Below are 19,071 nucleotides of genomic sequence, written 5' to 3' on the forward strand. Positions count from 1 at the left end.
TTTATATGAATCTTTTTTTTTTTTGCAATAGTGCAGAGAAGAATTCTTTTGGTGAATAGGTACGCCAGTCCAAGGTTTTGACGGGACTGAAAGACCACATTTTTTGCAAGGTTCTTGATTTGACGGACTTAACAAATCGATAATTATGTTTTTTCTTTTTGTTTTAAAACTTCCGGTGTAAGAACCGAAAAACAGCCATATTTTACCATAAAAATTGATTTATGAAGAGAAAATTTGACCCAGATATATAATTTAATTTATGGACCTGGTGTGATCAGCTCTATAAACTCATTACCCAATTGTGTTTTTATAAACCGTACTAAAGTCAAAGATGAAAAGGTTGTTTGTTTTTTAGTTTACTTTTTGTGTAATTTTTGTGTGATTCTTCTCTTCTGAACTTTCATTTCCAAAATATTACCTATAATTTCAATAATATGTGTATAATATAGCTTTGAATGGTTTGTCAGCTTAACTGCATTTTATAGCTTGCCTACCGTCCATTAATAAATTCGTTAATGGATATAACAGCGTTAAATGGAAAAGTGACTGCGGTTAATGCTTAGGTCACTGAACTGATTTCTTTAATATGCGTAATACTATTCATTCGAAGAAAAAAATATCTGCGTTAAATTGTTCTGAATGAAAAGCATATAGAGAGTGCCTTTTTCAACTATATGATTTGGATTCAAATGGTAATCCATCGACTTAACAGAGAATAAGAGAACAATGGAAGCATTCATCTGCTAAATAAATAACCACTATCTCAATCTAATGATTGATTCCATTCATCTTTGATCTATTTTAGCTGTTCATCTTACCCACTATTATCACCATTAAAACAATAAAGGTTGAAATGAGTAAAGAGACTGTGATAGATACTAAACAAATAGCTTTTTCGAAGATTGAGAATCATTTCATTTAATAAAGCCAACAAAATGAATCATTGCAATTTACAAACAGGAGAGTAAAAAGAAAACTTAGGAGGAGCGGTCACGTTTGGTATGTGGACCACAATTCATTATTGTATCACCGATAAATATACACTCATTATAAATGTATTTGTACACAAATTAAGAAGAAAGAAGTAGATATTATGTAACGCGCAAACTTGCATAAGTAAGGTATATGTGTATGGGTCCAAATATAAAAGCAGAAGAAAGCATGATGGGTATTGATTCCAGTTTTGTGTGTTTTGTCCATTGGGATTGACAAAGTTTTGATAAGATTGGGAACCATATGTTTTTGCCAGCATACATTTGTCAATTTTCTTACAATGACCCCATCACTCTTTCTATTCAATATTCTCAAAACATGATATTCATTTGAAAGTAAAGACTGAAGTAGCAATTGATCGAGATCCACTACTAATCCTTAGTATAAACAGGTTTTATACCTATCAATCAACTGGAATGTAGTGTTTTTCGATTTAGTGACTAATCATTTAGTTTTCTGACTAAATAATCAACTTAAATATGGGTTTAACAGTTAACTAAGAAATGGAGTTAAGATTTTATACAAACCATGTCCAGGCTTTGTTCATTTTCATTTTCACTTGCTTGTTTGTTCTCGATTGTTTATATTACATATTTGTCAAATTTACCAAATTTTGTTTGATTCTTGTTGTAACTCTAGTAGTTAACTAATGTTAATCTCTGGTGTCGATTCAGAAGCTTCATATATGTACGGAGTAATAGAATAGAACAATATCATAACATTATATCGTGTTCTTGTTTTCTCAAGGCCAGGTTGGGGGTATATGATCTTTTTGTACAGAATGAAATTTTGCATTAGCCTCCAAAAATATGGAAATGTGGATAAAACATTCATCATAAAAACCTGAAAAAATGTTACACGATCATAAACATACCTAATGGTTTGGTTATACATAGATCACAATGCGATTCACTTGATTCATTTACTGTGTTTTAGGATAATCAAAAGAATAAGACGACTTTGGTAACTTCCATTTTCATTTGCTTGTTTGTTTGTTGTGATTGTTTGTATCACACATTTGTCAATTTCACCAGATTTTGTTGGATTCTTGTTGAATCTCTAGTAGTCAATTAGTTATATAGTCTTGTCTCCATGCATACAAGTACAAATTAATCGAACAAAATAATCTCATAGCATTATATCATGTACTAGTTTTTCCTTTAAAGCTAAGTTTGGTATATGACATTTAGTGTTTTGACTACAATGGAAAAAAAGATGAAAAGTGAATAAAGAAAATTCATCAAACAAAACCTCAAAGCTAAATGGTTAGTTCCATGACTAATGTAATGTATTCATAGAGCTAAAACACTGCAACATACTTGGAAAAAAAAAAAATCTGCTTACTTTCGAACAAGATTAATCAAAAGAAGCAACAAATCTCCATGAACCAAACAAAGGAACCAGAACTTCAACTTCAACGAGAAGCAAGCATAGAGACCAAACACACAAGAAGAATGATAACACCCAAAATCGAACCCCATAGAACCCACTTCTTGTTCTTCTTCTTCATCTGATTCGCATAGAACAAACTGTTAGTTCCTCCACTCACAAAGCTCCCTGCAGCAGCCACATTAGCTTCAATGTCATCAACCCTATCTCCTTGCGTCTCAACAAGAACAGCCATGTCGAGAAACACTTGATGAAGCCTGTTAAGACTCCTCTTAATGTCATTCACAGCTTCATGTCTCTCCTTCGTCTTCAAATCCATCTCAGGCTTCACTTCAAACGTCTTCACTAACCCATCTCCAGATATCATCTTCTCCATGTCCTCGTTACTTGGCTCCTCACCGGTCGCCAAAAAATACTTCCTCTTCAAGTCTTCTCTGTACTCAGCAAAGATCCTCTCCCTCAAGCGATGAAACTCGCTCATCGTCTCTCTCAGTTTGGCCCTTACACCGTTCGTGATGGAAACACGTGTCCTGTCCACGCAAGAGCCGCTCTTTTGATTCTCTGTCTCGATGGCTTCGATTAGGGTTTTGACAGCGTTGGCCTTGCGAGAGATGGCGACGATGTTGGACTCCATCCTGTCTCTCAACCCGCGGAGGATCTTGGCGCTGTGTGTGGACTTGGTCTCTTCGTTCAGGTTCTTGAGATCGTGTAAGAGATGAGTGATCTCTTCGATTAGGGTTTTGATGGTCTCGATCTCTGAGAAGAAAGCGGAGAGGTTTTCTTGATGGAGATCGCCTTTCTCGACGTCGACGTGGTCTGATTCTGTGTCGATCTTGGCTTGCTTCTTGAGTTCCACATAACTTAGGAACGATTTGGTCATCAGATCATTCATCTTTCTTGCGGATTAAGAAACTTCGTAGAAACCCTAGAAAAACAAGTTAAGAAACTGGACCAAGTAAAAGAGATGCGATACAAGTAGAGGAGATTACGGTTTTGTAAAAGCAGAGTTTGTTTCTGTTCTCCGGGGAACAAGAACTGAATCAGAGAGACAAAAGCGAGTTTAACAATGGTGGAAACTAAAGAAACGGTAAGATTTATGAGAAAGAAGAAGATGTAGTATACCCAAAAGAAATGCTTGCTTTGCAAGGAACCGCTCTTCTCTCTCAATCAACTTCGCTACTTTCTCTCTCTGTTCGGTTTCTCTAAGGTCGGGATTCAAATTTTGAAAGATAAGGCAGAGAAGTTATAAAGAAGATCTTCACGAATCTGATTTTTTCAGTTATATTTTTCAAAATCCCTTTTAATTGCAACAAAATTAGCCGTTGCTCTGAAAAACGTTATCGGGTTGATCATTCTATGAGAAACGGCGTCGTTTATTACAGTGAGACATAAAGCGACACCGTTTTCGCGAAAGGTAATAACAAAGCGTTAAATTTTTATTGATCAGTTTCAGGCAGTATACAAACAAGGGAATGAAAAGGTTACACATAACAAAGTTGATTTTACAAATGGCTAGTTCAAGTTGATGATGCTTCTTGTTCTACTGCATGTTGGTTTTGTTTCTCCGCCTCTAACTTTCTCAGAGTACTTGAACTTATCTTATTCCCACTCGATCCATCAGAAACTATTTCCACAACCTCAATCTGCAACAAAAGCATAGAGAAAGGTTAAGGGTTAGATGATTGAATCTCTCAAAAGGCATCACAAGGTTAAGGCTGGTGGATTGAAAAGACCGAACCTTGAGTTGAGAAAGACCTCTTTCTGCTCTTTTTCTGTTTACTGACAAGCCACCTGGTAACGTCTCTTTGCTGCAGATTAAGATTAGTTAAGAGAGTCTTTAAAAATGCATGGTGAATGGAATAAAACTGTGAGAAAATGATTTAATAGAAAGAATGCGCTCAAACCTGACAACGATAGCTTCCAATGCTTCATCGACAATGGAAGGACCATATGGATCGGTAATGGGTTCGGTTTGTACAACCAGCTCAGGTTTGATAGACTACACAAGACCACGGAGAAAAAAAAAGTAAATAAGAGAAACTCTAACTATCTTTAGTCACTCATTTCACATTAATAAGTTCACATGTGATGGCAAATAGAAGACCTATAATGTGAAAATTTGGAAAGTATGCTGTAAATACCTTGACATAGGTCTGCACATTACGCATCCTTTCTTCAATCGGTTGTATCATTTCAGCAAACTATACACACAAAAGAGTTTAATGAGGACTAGAAGGAAGCACAAAAGATCCAGCTTAGCAGACACAGAACAAAACTTAGTATGCAGACGATCAAAGAGTCTTCTTTTTGCCTTAAGATCACAAGGACACATCTTTATTTTTGCAACTCATGTAAGAACCTTAAGGCCACTGGACTTAGACTACAATCTCACATAGTAGTGAAATTGAACTCTGTAATACCTTTGAGACCTTGAACCAGAGAAAAACTCAGTACAACAATGTTCAATTAAAGATAACAACTTCAACTATATTAAATCAATTACTTGCTTGTTCTTCAACATAGGGCCATCACATACTCCCACCACTAATCGATCCCTCGCTAGCTCAGCCGCCGCCTGATGTTTCCACACAAATATTTGGATCGATCAATTATTACTTCGATTCTTAAAGCAGAAATCGCAGAGGAAGAAAACAACAAAACTAACCTTGAGGAAAGTGCGATGTCCCTCGTGCAATCGATCAAACGTACCTCCCAGAACGACAGCACCGAACGAATCCGCCGTGGAGACCTTCTTACCTCCCGCTGCTGCCATTTGCCGTAGAAGAAGAAGAAGAAGAAGAAGAAGACCTCCTCCGCCTAATTATTATGTCTTCACCTAGATTCACCAAACCCAGACCGGTTCGTATCTCATTGTTTCCCCGGTTGTACCGGTTCTATTATTTAATATCCCTTATATATTAATTGAGGAACATTTGAAAAGATGTAACCTCAATTTTGTATTAATTAAAAGAGGACCCAATGCATAGGTGGCACTCAATTAGGTAGTCAATTACATTCAATTGAAAAATAAGTAGGTCCACATTCGATTTTTATATGTTGTTAGATACATAAGTTGGTCAAACTATATGATATAATGATATGATATGATATTTTCTTTCCTTAAAGAAAACCTACGGAATTACCATAAATGACTAATATATATATGACAATTAATGAATTTAATAATAAAGATTTGATAACAATGTATATCTCCTCCATCATTTTTTGTTTAATTTTATATTATTAAAATAAATTAAACAATCAAATTAGCTATAAAAATAAAATTTAGATTGTTTCGTATATGTTATATTTTGAATTTTTAAAAACGACAATAAATGACTAAAACTATTAAAATTATTATGTTAAAAATTAATGATCAATGGTTTAACATTTTTATTATAAGAAGATACACATGATTTTAAAACCATATGAGTAAAAAATATCATTTAATAATAAAATAAATATATATATATATATATATAAACACTATATACCATAAGATTACATAAATATTTTAATATTAAAACTTTCAATGAATTTTCAAGAACATTTATAAATTATAAACTTATTAAAAATTTCAGATTGAAATTTTTGTTATCGATGATTTAAATATTTTGTTATAAAACGATATGAACGATCATAGAACCGTATGATTATAAATTCTTATTTAATAAATAATTATATAAAATATATTATTCCTAGAAAAATAGGTTGGTCCATCTTAACTTATATTACACTTTTTATTAAACTAACTATCGAATTGATAAATAACGTACCAAAAAATGTTTTGCACTTTCCTTAAATAAAAGCTACAAAATTACCTAATATGATTAACGTATATGTGAAAATTAATTATAATGAATAATAAATATTTGATAACAATTTTTGTATCTTAGTTCTTTTTTTAATTTTATATTATTAAAATATATTTAAAAATCACATTAAATATATAATAAAAACATTTATAATTTTTTTTATATGTTATATTTTGAATTTTTCAAAACGTCTATAAATTATTAGAAATTTGAAGATCCCCACTCTGAAAATTTTGTGATCAATAGATTATTTTTTTGTCATAATAAGTTATAAATGATCATAAAATTGTATTAAGATGAATTTTTATTTAATATTATAAGAAGATACACATTATTTTAAAACCATATGCGTAAAAAATATCATTTAATAATAAAACATATATATATATATAGATTATAATATATACCATAAGATTACATAAATATTTTAATATTAAAACTTTCAATGAATTTTCAAAAACATTTATAAATTATAAACTTATTAAAGATTTCACATTGAAAGTTTTGTTATCGATGATTTAAATATTCAGTTATAAAATGATATGAATGATCATAGAACCGTATGATTATAAATTCTCATTTACTAAATGACTATATAAAATATACTATTCTTAGAAAAATAGGTTGGTCCATCTTGACTTACATTATATTTTTTATTAAACTAACTATCGAATTGATAAATAATCTACCAAATTTTTTTTTGCACTTTCCTTAATTAGAAGCTACGAAATTACCTAATATGATTAACGTATATATGAAAATTAATTATTATGAATAATAAATATTTGATAACAATTTTGGTATCTTAGTTCTTTTTTTTTAATTTTATATTATTGAAAGATATTAAAAAATCACATTAAATATATAATTAAAACATTTATATTTTTTCTTATATGTTATATTTGAATTTTTCAAAACGTCTATATATTATTAAAAATTTGAATATTCCCACTCTGAAAATTTTGTGATCAATAGATTATTTTTTTTGTTATAATAAGTTACAAATGATCATAAAATATAACGCATATGAATTTTTATTTAATGAATATTCAAACTAAATAATATATATATATATAAATACTAATGATTTAAAGCAACAAGATTGGCTGATCAATTTAGTCGTCCAGTTGAAATCTTTCAAAAGTATGTGAAAAACTAAAGTCAAAGTAAATATGGATTTAGAATAGTAGTTATATTTTACTAACCAAATACCGAAAAAAACCGAACCGAACCGAAACCAATCCGATATCCGGATTAATCCAAATGAAGCCAAACTATTGTTTCATTTTCCAAAATATAATAAAAATAATAACTTAATCCCGCGCAAGGCGCGGGTCTTATCCTAGTAGACTTTAAACGGCTGCTTCAACATAATATCAGAAAAATAAATTTGTTTTTTAGGTGTTTGTATAGCACATAAAATTTAATATAGATTGGAATCAAACCCCAACCAAAAAATAAAATTAATTTATATCTTATCCGAAATATAAAAATACATAAAGAAGATTTGTACGATACTATAAACATATTTAAACTTGAAATTTTTTTAATCGAATTCAAATGAATAATTCGAAAAATTTCAAAAACGTCAATTTTTTTTGAAAAAACGATTGAAAGTATAAATTAATATTTAATATAAATATCAGAACCATAATATATACTTTAACTACATTTTTTTATTTTGATATGATTTCTAAAAATAAGTATTTAAAATTAAATTAGTACCTTATATTAATTTATATATATCTACTGATGTTTTGTTTTTAAACTTTGTTTTTATTTTGTATAATCCAAATTTAAATAGTGTATTATAATTTTATGGTTTTTAAAATATATCACAAATTAGAACAAAATCCGAATGTGTATTATTCAATATGAATTCATATTTATAAAATATTAGAATAGGGTTAACCAGAAACCAAAAACCTGAAATATTTAACTCAAACTCGAATAGTTAGCTAAACACCAGTGTTTTTAAAACCGGACCGGAAACTAAATCGGATAATTATTGGGTCACGGTTCAATATGGTTCGATCGGGTCAAACCTGGTTCAATAATTTGGTTTAATATATTTTTAATTTATATATATATATATTTAAAAGTAATGCTAGTAAATATGATACATAATTAAAATAGAAATAAATTTAAAGCAAAAATATCTAATTATATAAAGTATTGTTTGCCTCTCTCCTGTGCCTCCACGTCGGATCCAGCCTGGAAAGTCGGATCCTGTAGCGACGACACCTGTCCATTCAACCGAAACACACCGTTTCATTTAAGTAATAATACGATTGATGCGGGCTTTAACGTGTTTTGTTTTTTCTTTACTTATTTTTGATGGGTTTACTGGGCTATTTTTGATTAATCAGAATGTCAAGTGTTCAACCCAATAGCAATACAGTTCTATTGGCAACGGCATTTTTTGAGATTAGGGTATTATCTGATTCGTCGATCTGTGCTAGACCAACAATGGTGATACAAACATATCCAGTTAGATGAATCGTTGTGAAGAGACTCTTTGTGATGCTTCCATAACGTTGTTTCGTCTTTAGTTCCTGTCATCTGAAATATTACGAGATGTCTTGATTCATCGTCTTTAATACACATCTTAACTCAATCAGCGTAAATCAAGGGATACTTATCCCTGTTCTAGGCGTTGTTTATCCACCTATAAAAAGGTAATCATGCATCCCTAGAACACCATCTTCTATTTTGTGATTATCTAAAAAAACTTATGTGCAAAATAATAGCTAACACTTCTCTGTAAAATAGATAGTCATCGTCTACACTCTTCGATATCTCTGTCTTCTTAAATTTATATTGTTAAATAAATAAAAAAAAGTCGATAAGATTTTTCAAAGATGCTCTTCTTCCTCTGTTCTTCTCATTCTTCTCTGGGTTTGTTTTCTTGATTATAAATAAATTATTGGTTCTTCTTTTTAATGGTCGAATTAAGCAATTCCATGACCACATCGAATTCCGTCATGATCACAGGATGAAGAAATTTCTTAGATCACAAATCTTCCTGCTGTTCATCTGGAGATGGGAAAGGTATGGTTTTAATGAATTCATAGAAAAGTTATATCAGTTGTGTTTTATAAGGCATAGATTTGAATCGCAGAAAAAATCACAACAATGCTTCAGTGTAGTTTCCAACAAAAACTATCTTTTTTTTTTTTTTGCTAACATAACAAAAACTATCTTAAGCTGCAACTTTTTCATCCTTTGAAAAAGGACCATGGGTTGATGCGCCCTTCATATTTTGTTAAATGTTCAGATCATGATTCGGGAGGGTGATGAAGCTGCGGCTCAGGAGGATGAGAGGGTTGGGAAGGAACCTGAGGTAGAGAGGAAAAGAGACGCGGAACCAGAGTTTGGAAAGCAGTAAGAAGGAGGAGAAGCATAAAGCTTTGAAGGAGATAGAGATGATTAATAGTGCTGCGTACAAGGAGAGAGAGATACAGAAACAGGAAGAGGTGAAGTGGGCTGGTGAGGCAGAGAGGAAGCGTGTAGAAGAATAAGAAGAGGAGACCCGAGAGAGCGCAGAGTGTCAGGCTGCAGAGTGAGAAGCTACTCAACTGAGAATGAGCCAAGAGAGAGCACTTCCTCTTGGCGGAACTGAGAAAGGACCTTATGCTACACATGCTACAAGAGTCAGCAGAAGTTATTTGATACTTTGTCGATGCTAGATGAAGTCTTTGATAAGTTCTTTGAATCATCATAAACATATATGCATTACATTTCTATATAGATGAATTAGAAAACATGTTTTATGTGTCTCAAAGGTGAAAATATAATGAACAGATTTTGAAACTGTTAAACACGTACCAAATTTTTTCACTACAAGCAGATCGATAAATTCATCCGTTTCGTTATCTCATCCGGCCATGTCCATGCAACCTGATTCTTCTTCGTGACACTTGATTTACCAAGCTCTCATTCAAGTTTTTATGTTACTATAATAACTTTGTTCTACCACAAATTGCATGCTTTGCTTTTAAAATTTTAACTTAGGAGTCTCTTCACAAATACCTTATAAAATAGTACATCTATTATAAGGATATCCAATTCGAGAAAACCGAACCAATTAAAATGAAATCGAACCGAAATAGAGAAAGTGGCTAAATTTGGTAATCTCAAATAAAATGAATAAATGTTATTTTTAAGCAACAACAACTGTATATGAATATGGTTTAGTATACAAACCGATCAAACCGGCTCTAATTGCATAAACCAATTTATTACATATAGTAGTATAACAACATGTAAATTATATAATATAATTAATAATATATATAATTTTTGATATGATCTTAAATTCTTCATATTTAAAGTGTTGATTTACGCAATTTTCTATTTTGTTTTAAGTGGGAAATGATTTTTTCACTTTTATCAAATTACGTAAAACATATTTTTTTGTTGACAAATATTTGTGCTAATATTTATCTATTTAATAATATTATGAAATTATTAATTTTTAATTTCATGAACTTTATTTTTGATATTAACTTTATATGTTTACTAATTGTTTTAATAGTAGAAGAAAACAGAAAGCATGTTCTACTTAAAAGTTAGAATATAAGAATATCTTTATGTTTTAGCAAAACTGATATCTAATACATAAAATATTTCAAAAGAAAATATGTTTATCGTTTTTTTTTGTATTAGACTGATAGACCGAATACTGGCCGCAATGTTCTAAAATACGCCCTGTGCGGACGCCTATACGGTGGGTATATGCTACGCGGCTACTAAACGTACCGAAATCATCATGTGCGGCATATTATTCGGTTTGTTAAAATGCGGGTGTATATACGGCCGCATACTCCGCATAGGCCGCATACTCCGCTCCGTTTATGCGTTTGTTACTTAACAAAATTTAAACGAAGTTTTATCAAATAGATTAAACTACGTAGTAACTAACGTTTTAATATAAAACAAGAAACCGTGAGTCATCACGTTCAATTCATTATTTTCTCTTGTTCTCTAGCTACAAAAAAAAACTTAAGTATTTGTTGCTCTCTTTATAAACCCTGGTGAAGAAGAGACACGTGAGGATGACATGTTTAATCTTAAAGAATTGCATGATGAAGAAGATTTTGATGGCAATTTGAAATGAGATGAACAACAAATCTCAAGCATGGTGGTGATTTCTAGCCTCTATACTTATGAAACTCTTAAATTATTTTAGTATTCATATTATTTGATTATGATATTAGTCATAACTTATAATCATATTCATATATATTAGTTAAATATAATATTATACATTAAAGATATATATCCGCGTAATCCGTTTAGGCGTCCCGCGTATACATCTAGGCGCTAGGCGTTACGTCACCGCACAGAGAGCGTATAGCGTATTTTAGAACACTGACTGGCCGTATGTAAACCTAATCAAATCAAAATAGATATGATTTTATTATTGTTGCTATTTTTTATAAACCAAAATACCTAAAAACCGAAATCCTGAATGAACATCCCTGAAAATTAACCACAACTACAAACATATGTAAGATTGTTAAAAAAAACTCAAAAATATGGTATCAGAAGTTAAAGACTCGAAGATTGCTTGACTATCAAGTAAAAACTCACACAACCCGAACCAAAAAAATTACAGATACATACAACAACCTTATTTTCCAGTACAAGAAGCCTCCAACACAATTCACAAACCAACTTAATAACACCTTACAAAAAAGGTTGAACCCAACGCTTTTAACAGATCTAGGGTAATACATCCAATCACTATAGGAACTTTACATTCCAATTTTCATAAGGTCCAACCAGACGTACTCGCTTCAAAGCCCACCATTTAAAAAAAAAAATACCATACACATCTCTTACAAATGCAAACCCAAAATACAAATCATAAAATCATACAAAAAATAATTATGTAGATCACAAGTAAAGTAAATCCCGCCCGTAGGGCGGGCCGACTCTAGTTATAAATATAAACTAGTTTTATGTTTATATGGATGGTTTATAGATTTTTGATAGTTTTAATGGTTTTTATATGTTTAATAACACTAAGATCTAATCCAGTAACGTGACCGGTTAATGGTCGAACCATTTATTAGATCCAACCCGACTATATAACTAATTCATGGTCGAATCCGGTTCAACCATCGGATCGGTCTGGTTTTAAAAATACTGCTAAACACCCGTATATATGCCTAGATGTTTAGATGAAAGATATATGACCAATAGTTATCCAAACACATGTGTTTATGCCTAGGTGTTTGGATCAAAGATATATGACTAGTTCGGATTTCTCGAAGTTTTTGGATTAATTTGGTTTAAATCCTCTCAGGTTCATCTAAACGGTTTCCACTACTTGTTTAGATTTTTGAGTTTTTAATCAGTTATTTTTACTCAAAAGTAAAACTATACACAATTATCTAATAACTTAAAAGTTAAAAGTAGAATTTAATATACAATAAATGACTAAAAATAAAAAATAAAAGTTCAAAATAAAAATGAAACTGATTACTTATTTATTCAGAAATGGTATAACAGTGAGACAAATACAGATAAACCAGATTACAAAAAGTCTGCTATGTTCCAAAATCACAGAGCTTGAAGCTGCTGCTTTGTTTGCTTGAAGCAATCTTGTAAGAAGTTGTGAAGCTGTGAGGAGTACAAGTCAGGAAAGTTCCGGTAGTGTTCGACATGAGGAGACGACCTGAAGCTGAAAGAATGTATCTTTCTTCCAATCTTTTGTTGCTCTTTGATCCGTAGCTCTACGGAATGAGACGGAACAACTTTATCCCCAGAGCTGTAAAGATAAAGCTGAGGGCATGGAGGATGGTTCTCATAGAGTTTCTCGATGATTTTCGTGAGCCTCCTGCGACACAATAATTCAAATTTCAGATTAATCACAACCAGTTGACAAATAATGGGTGTATAAATAGTGTGAAGCATACATGTTGACGTCTGGGATGTTTAAGATGATGGGGAAGAGTTTCTCTAGAGATGATAGCATCATGTTTTCGATTCCTAGAGGTTCCTTCTTTTGTGCGTTTTGAAGCCTAATCTTCTTGGCTTCTTGGACTGGTTGGTTCTGTGTTTATGGTGGAGCTACGTTTCTTCAGTATAGCTGCAGTAAAACCAGCTGCCAAAATCTGCAAGTAGAACCGAATCTATAGTTCATCTTCTTTATAATAAAATATACTCATCGCTATTTATATGCCAGTCGAAATGATGATTAAGATGTGTACAAAGACTAAAACCATGATTAAGTAGACAAAACAAATGTCAACATAAGGAAACTAAGATCATGATCTGAGATTTACTTATTCAGCTATTTTTTTTATCTTGTAATCGTGTTCATCTTTGTAAACGTTGGGTTTGATATCAATACGAGAGGTTACAGAGAGTTTATTGAGAGATCTGAGTTGTGAACTTATCAGAAACTAGTGAGGTTGAAGAGATTCAATACCAAAGAAGTGCAAACATTTGGAGAATTACTATGTCGTTCAGCATCCTTAATTAAGAACCTGATGTTCTCTCCTACATACATGAATCTGGTGCTTTTTTTTTTCTTTTTTTTTTTCTGATCATTTTGTTGTCAAGGCATATAACTGAATCCAAGATTCCCGAGTTGATGAAGAAAGATGTGGTTTTAAACACTGAACCTGCTTTGATTCAAATGGAGGGACAGACAAAGCTGAAATGAGAACCGTAGAAACTGAATTAATTTGCACTCCACTATAATACTGAACCAACCATGACTTTAAATCTATACATATATGAATGAAGTAAGAGACAACACAATCCAAATCCTGGTTCTGTGTAGAGTTGAAGCATTGAGTGTAGCGAAGAAGAGACGCATATACCTTAATTTAAAAGGTTAAGTAAACCATCAATGGCACTCAAGAGAGAATCTGTTCAAAAAAATCATGAAAAGTTTTCGAAAAAAGAGCAAAAAAAATTTGGACCATTTCTCGATTTGTGCGTGTCATCCTTGCGCAGGGGCCATGCTAATCTTCTCTGTATCGTTCCAATTTTATCGGATGTCCCCGAAGGGACAATCATGTTTGTGACTCCAGAGATATAAAAACAGTTCGTTAGCTTCCATTCTTACCGATGTGGGAGGAAGAAAGAAACAGAATTATTCATGTGGGCCATCTGATAGGCCAATTCTTTGTGTGTTATTAGTGGGTTCAAGTGGACATTTAAACATACCCATATCTCTCTTTTTTGTACAGCTGTGCTATTTGAGGAGTCCGCTATTTGATCACTTCTTTCAAAAGAATCAGAGAAAGGACAGAATATAAGAAGAAGAAAAAACTAAGTGGGAGAAAGAAACTAAGCGGTCGTTTGATACTCTTTAAGCATCTTGTATTTCGTTCTGATCCATTCAATAAAGGAGAAGTTACATTCAGTTCCGATCAACTATCATAACATTTACATACTGAACAAATCCATGAGCACTATTAAAGACTTAGTGACAAAGTTCACAGAATCACAGTGTACAAAGCAAGTAAACTCTAGAATCTATAGTGTGTTCTGAGTAAGATGGCATATTATCCGCTTCTCTCAGGCAATTCAGATCAGTGATTTGGCGTCTGCATTGCAAGAAGATATTGGAAGCTGTCAAACATAACATAACTCAAACATAAGATAGCTTTCTCAGTTCTGTTAAGTATCAAGAACATTGTTTTTCCTTTTACACCACAGTATGCTATAACAATCTACTCAGCTTCACGTCTGAGCCGTATTTTCATCTCCTTGAGGTGAATTGCTGCTACTAGGCTTATCATTTCCACCATACCTCTGTCAAAAAGAAACATCAAAAGTTCACAAATCACAACCAATGTTCAAGACTCAGTCCAAATCGAATACAAAAAAACAAGAAGAAGCCATGAGTAGCTTTGTTACCTTCTTTCTAAAATCGAAAGGAACGTATCTGTACTTGACCATGTGCACGATTTGTCGTTTCATAGTGAGAAAATAAAGAAACAACCAGTAGCAAAGCAAGATGGGCCAGAACACAGGCACATCCAAGAACGAGAAGAAGGTCATCACAAACGCTACAACAAAAGCCTTAGTAGCTGCATACCTGATACATCACAGAATCAAGATCACTACTATTCTTTATTTTAATTAAAAATCTCAGATCAAATCGAATTTGTGAGAAATCTACCAGAACTTGAACTCAGGAAGACGACGAACAAACGGCTTGAACTCATCAGAATCTTTACTAGACTCAGAAGAAGCCGAAGCAGGATCCAAGGCTTCGAGCTCTGGATCGACTTTGGGAGAGAGGAAACCGATCAAGAGGTTTAAGATGTAAGTCGCGAGACCATACGAGACGACGAAGAATCCGTAAGCGTAGTAAACTCTGTAGATGTAGATCACGGCGGCGATTAACGTTACTAGCCATCTTCGAACGAGGTGTGGAGCCGATCTGTCGAGGTGATTCTGAAACGATTTCGAGAATTCGATTCTCCATCGTGCAAGCGGTGAATCGCTCATTGTGTATCCGTCTCCTTCGTTTCCTGATTCGTCCTCCATGGTCACAATGATCTTCGAATCAAACACGAGAGAGAGAGAGAGAGAGAGAGAGAGAGAGAGAGAGAGAGAGAGAGAGAGTCGTTTGCTTGGTTGGTTTCGCACTTTCGCGGAAAGAAAAACTGAATGACGTGGTTAGTGGTGCTCTCTTGGAAAATTAAAAGTCCTGTTGGGCTTCCTAAGATTTCTCTAAGCCCACTTTACATTCTTAAACCAACGTAAAATCCTACGTACTTTCAGCTGTTTACAATTAACAATAAATATTTTACTGCTACTACTCCACAGAAAAAAATGTCACGCTACAAATGTTGTTCAATTATGTAAGATGGTTTTTTTGGGCAGATTAATAGATTGTTTAGAGAATGAAAACTTCAAACGTCAATTTTAATATCTAAAATGGAATTTTTACATAGGGACGTCAAATGTAGAGTTCGTTTGATTCGATTTCGAGTGAACTCAAAAACAAAATGTAGGTTTTTCCTTTCGGCAAATCTAATATACTATTAAAAAGAGTTTACAAGGTACGGAGTATTAAAAAGAGTTCTCAAGAGCCGGCACTATTTAAGACCTTTGAAATACTGTATTTGCTAGTTTCTCACTTTTAGGAAGCTAATAAATGAACATTGTGAGTCAAACTTATAACTTCACGTCTTAAAAAGTCTAGGCAATAAACTCTAGGCAATTGCTTTAAACAAATTCAAAAGTAATACGTTTCCTTAACTACTGGGTAATCATAATTTTCTTAACTTAATAAATTAGGAACTGTAGCGACAAAAATTAACAAGAAGGAAAGCGCCTAAATCTATAGACACGCGTCGTATGTTGATTAATTTCCTCACATGCTTTTTGGCAACATCAATGTCGTCTTCTTTTCCTCTTTCACTCGAATAAAAAAGGTACACACTACAAAGGCCTATTATAAAAGAAAAACAAATTAAAAATCACAAAAAGGTTAATAATAAAACCACCACCGTTCGATCCCTCTTCCATTTAAACTCAACGTACACGATTAATCGTAAGATTGACGATGAACAACAACCAAGGAAATGATGACGTCACCGTCTCTTTCCTCCAACGTCTCATAAAGAAGCGCCACACTCACATCAAAACTGTACTACTGTAACTTCTCTTCTGCATAAGAGAGAGAGAGAGAGAGAAGAAAGAAAAAAGATTACGTAACGGAATCTCTTCTTCCGTTTCCCGATTGAATCTTGAAACTGCATCTGTAAGATCATCTCTTCTCCTTCCTTTTTGTTCATCTTCTTCCTTTTTGATTATCGTCCCTGCGTGTTGAATCTGAGTAGTTTCCGCTGATTGTTGCGTTTTCTTTCTCTCCGTTTTGATCGTCGAGAACTTGGATTGTTCGTCCCATCTTAGAGTAGGAGTTGATTTAGATCCTGATGATTCGTAATCACTTGAAATCGAGGATGTATCCTAGAGTGTTGCGTTAGAGTAGGAAGAGATTTAGAGTTTGTTGATTCGTAATCGAGGATGGATCTGCGCTTCTGCGTTCATGTGTTACGATTGTTCCGTGGATGATATAGTGTTTGCTTAGAACGATGATTCATCTCTCTTCTGAATCTTGAAACGCGATGTTATCGTTGTTCAGTATGTGAGAATGATTTTGAGTGTAGTATATGCTTGAATGACTCTTATCTATAGCGCTTGTTTTTGAGTTACAGTGAGCATTTCGAAATGGCTGATAACAAGGATGGAGTAACCCCCAAGAGCTCTGCCGCTTTCCCTCTGAGGAACCCTAACGTTACTCTTAACGAGAGGAATTTCGCAGCCTTCACAAACAGATCAGCTGCTGCTCATCCATGGCACGACTTGGAGATTGGTATGTTACTGATGATGAAGTGGCATGTCTTTGCTGCAGTTAGAGTTTTGCTTATGAGAGTGGTTGTTTGTTTGTTTGAATCTTGTAGGCCCGGAAGCTCCTGCAGTTTTCAACTGTGTAAGCTTTATCTCCTCTTGCACTGTGGAAGACTAGATCTTTTTGACAGTTAAAAACGAGATTTGATTTGTTTATCAGGTTGTTGAAATTAGCAAAGGTGGCAAGGTGAAGTACGAGCTAGACAAGAACAGTGGCCTTATTAAGGTACATTGTATTTACCCTGATCAAATGTTGACAGTCTATGCATTCGAACTAAAGATGCTTCATTAGAAGATTTGAAAAGAAGAACAAATCTGATCACTCATTGTTGTTTTTCCTCTCTAGGTTGATCGTGTTCTGTACTCATCCATTGTGTACCCACACAACTACGGCTTCATTCCCCGAACCATTTGTGAGGACAGTGACCCTATTGATGTCCTGGTACTCATGCAGGTGCTTTCTCTCGCCTTTCCTTAGCGTCAATTGTTCATGCAAATTTGACATAAACAGACAGTTAAATAGCCAACCTGAGATGATTGATGACTATTGCGTAGGAGCCTGTGCTGACTGGATCGTTCCTCCGTGCCCGTGCTATTGGTTTAATGCCCATGATTGATCAGGTAACAGCCGTTATTCCCAGAATGATATCTTCTCCTTCTCTGTGATGTTATTACATTAGTAAGAAACCATGACTCACCTTGATATGAAACTCGCAGGGTGAAAAAGACGACAAGATCATTGCAGTCTGCGCTGATGATCCAGAGTTCCGTCACTACAGAGACATCAAAGAGCTTCCTCCTCACCGTCTAGCTGAGATCCGCCGCTTCTTCGAAGACTGTATCCACTAAAACAACATCACATATTGCATCTGTTTTGAGTTTTCACTGTGGGCTGTTTTGTTTTGGCTTATGCTTCAGTTTTTTTCAGTTTTCACTTAACACATAACTTGTAGACAAGAAGAACGAGAACAAGAAAGTTGCTGTTGAAGGTTTCCTCCCTGCTCAAGCTGCCATCGACGCAATTAAGGACTCCATGTAAGTTTGTTTTCTCGGAAACACCGAAAGTACTCATACGTTTACTCTGTTATCATAGTTACAATGTATGGTTTTCAAAAATGCAGGGATCTTTACGCAGCTTACATCAAAGCTGGCCTGCAGCGTTAATGAATAAACCTCGGTCGAGCCTGTTCCTCCGGGTTTGATTCGGTTTCACTATCACTGAGGCCTTCTTATACTACATTGCATGTTAAACTTGGTACATTTTTGCAATGTACATTGAAAAACTTTGTCGAATCGGAAGCTTTCTGATGATGACGATTGAGAATTCCAATTTTAGTCACTAAATTTGGAGATTCATATTAGCTCTTTCCCCTTTTGTCTAATGCTGTTTTGCAAACATCCCAAGAAGTAACTTCCTACCTAGATATGTGATTTTGACCAAACAAAACCTGCCAACCCCTACCTAACCGAACCCAATTTTTTG

General features: G+C 33.6%; 4 protein-coding genes, 1 long non-coding RNA gene, 1 other non-coding gene and 1 pseudogene across 8 annotated transcripts; 2 read left to right on the forward strand and 5 right to left on the reverse strand.

Moving 5' to 3' along the window:
* Positions 1-2,319: 2,319 nt before the first annotated feature.
* LOC106356171 (syntaxin-112) lies at positions 2,320-3,644 on the reverse strand. 3 transcript variants are annotated; one of them, XM_013795980.3, is made up of 3 exons: positions 3,505-3,611; positions 3,372-3,417; positions 2,320-3,307 (listed from the first exon to the last, which is right to left on the reverse strand). In XM_013795980.3, the coding sequence occupies exon 3, from the start codon at positions 3,272-3,274 to the stop codon at positions 2,408-2,410; it is 867 nt and encodes a 288-aa protein (XP_013651434.2). In that variant the 5' UTR covers positions 3,275-3,307; positions 3,372-3,417; positions 3,505-3,611; the 3' UTR covers positions 2,320-2,407. The 3 variants fall into 3 exon arrangements, with proteins under 3 accessions (XP_013651434.2, XP_048592469.1, XP_048592468.1); XM_048736512.1 differs by lacking the exon at positions 3,372-3,417 and having other exon boundaries at positions 3,505-3,644; XM_048736511.1 differs by having other exon boundaries at positions 2,320-3,417.
* Positions 3,645-3,797: 153 nt separating this feature from the next.
* Positions 3,798-5,292, reverse strand: LOC106357724 (phosphopantetheine adenylyltransferase). Its single transcript, XM_013797411.3, has 6 exons — positions 5,048-5,292; positions 4,886-4,957; positions 4,524-4,583; positions 4,287-4,381; positions 4,121-4,190; positions 3,798-4,025 (listed from the first exon to the last, which is right to left on the reverse strand). Exons 1-6 carry the CDS (start codon positions 5,153-5,155, stop codon positions 3,900-3,902), a joined length of 531 nt encoding a protein of 176 aa, XP_013652865.1. The 5' UTR covers positions 5,156-5,292; the 3' UTR covers positions 3,798-3,899.
* A 3,589-nt stretch (positions 5,293-8,881) lies between these two features.
* On the forward strand, positions 8,882-10,018 carry LOC125576689. Its single transcript, XR_007315137.1, has 2 exons — positions 8,882-9,248; positions 9,475-10,018. It is a non-coding gene; the product is annotated as an uncharacterized LOC125576689 (long non-coding RNA).
* Positions 10,019-12,587: 2,569 nt separating this feature from the next.
* On the reverse strand, positions 12,588-13,432 carry LOC125576717 (annotated as a pseudogene).
* Positions 13,433-14,125: 693 nt separating this feature from the next.
* On the reverse strand, positions 14,126-14,228 carry LOC125576834. The gene has a single exon (XR_007315258.1). It is a non-coding gene; the product is annotated as a U6 spliceosomal RNA (small nuclear RNA).
* LOC106357726 (protein RER1D-like) lies at positions 14,126-15,837 on the reverse strand. The gene is made up of 3 exons (XM_013797414.3): positions 15,346-15,837; positions 15,081-15,261; positions 14,126-14,975 (listed from the first exon to the last, which is right to left on the reverse strand). The coding sequence occupies exons 1-3, from the start codon at positions 15,714-15,716 to the stop codon at positions 14,904-14,906; spliced, it is 624 nt and encodes a 207-aa protein (XP_013652868.1). The 5' UTR covers positions 15,717-15,837; the 3' UTR covers positions 14,126-14,903.
* A 942-nt stretch (positions 15,838-16,779) lies between these two features.
* LOC106357729 (soluble inorganic pyrophosphatase 2) lies at positions 16,780-18,953 on the forward strand. The gene is made up of 9 exons (XM_013797420.3): positions 16,780-16,938; positions 17,396-17,553; positions 17,642-17,670; positions 17,749-17,814; positions 17,935-18,042; positions 18,144-18,209; positions 18,306-18,426; positions 18,542-18,623; positions 18,710-18,953. The coding sequence occupies exons 2-9, from the start codon at positions 17,409-17,411 to the stop codon at positions 18,750-18,752; spliced, it is 660 nt and encodes a 219-aa protein (XP_013652874.1). The 5' UTR covers positions 16,780-16,938; positions 17,396-17,408; the 3' UTR covers positions 18,753-18,953.
* Positions 18,954-19,071: the final 118 nt, after the last annotated feature.

This window comes from Brassica napus, chromosome A7 (genome assembly GCF_020379485.1).
Source record: "Brassica napus cultivar Da-Ae chromosome A7, Da-Ae, whole genome shotgun sequence".
NCBI classification, from domain to species: Eukaryota; Viridiplantae; Streptophyta; class Magnoliopsida; order Brassicales; family Brassicaceae; genus Brassica; species Brassica napus.

Coding starts and splice junctions, on each gene's coding strand:
- LOC106356171 (XM_048736512.1), bottom strand. CDS start 3,274: ATGAATGATCTGATGACCAAATCGTTCCTAAGTTATGTGGAACTCAAG.
- LOC106357724 (XM_013797411.3), bottom strand. CDS start 5,155: ATGGCAGCAGCGGGAGGTAAGAAGGTCTCCACGGCGGATTCGTTCGGT. Junction 4,382..4,523: donor ATGTGCAGACCTATGTCAAG/GTATTTACAGCA, acceptor GGTCTTGTGTAG/TCTATCAAACCTGAGCTGGT. Junction 4,026..4,120: donor GAGGTCTTTCTCAACTCAAG/GTTCGGTCTTTT, acceptor CTTTTGTTGCAG/ATTGAGGTTGTGGAAATAGT.
- LOC106357726 (XM_013797414.3), bottom strand. CDS start 15,716: ATGGAGGACGAATCAGGAAACGAAGGAGACGGATACACAATGAGCGAT. Junction 15,262..15,345: donor CTTCCTGAGTTCAAGTTCTG/GTAGATTTCTCA, acceptor GTGATGTATCAG/GTATGCAGCTACTAAGGCTT. Junction 14,976..15,080: donor CTTTCGATTTTAGAAAGAAG/GTAACAAAGCTA, acceptor TCTTTTTGACAG/AGGTATGGTGGAAATGATAA.
- LOC106357729 (XM_013797420.3), top strand. CDS start 17,409: ATGGCTGATAACAAGGATGGAGTAACCCCCAAGAGCTCTGCCGCTTTC. Junction 17,554..17,641: donor ATGGCACGACTTGGAGATTG/GTATGTTACTGA, acceptor TGAATCTTGTAG/GCCCGGAAGCTCCTGCAGTT. Junction 18,427..18,541: donor CCGCCGCTTCTTCGAAGACT/GTATCCACTAAA, acceptor CATAACTTGTAG/ACAAGAAGAACGAGAACAAG.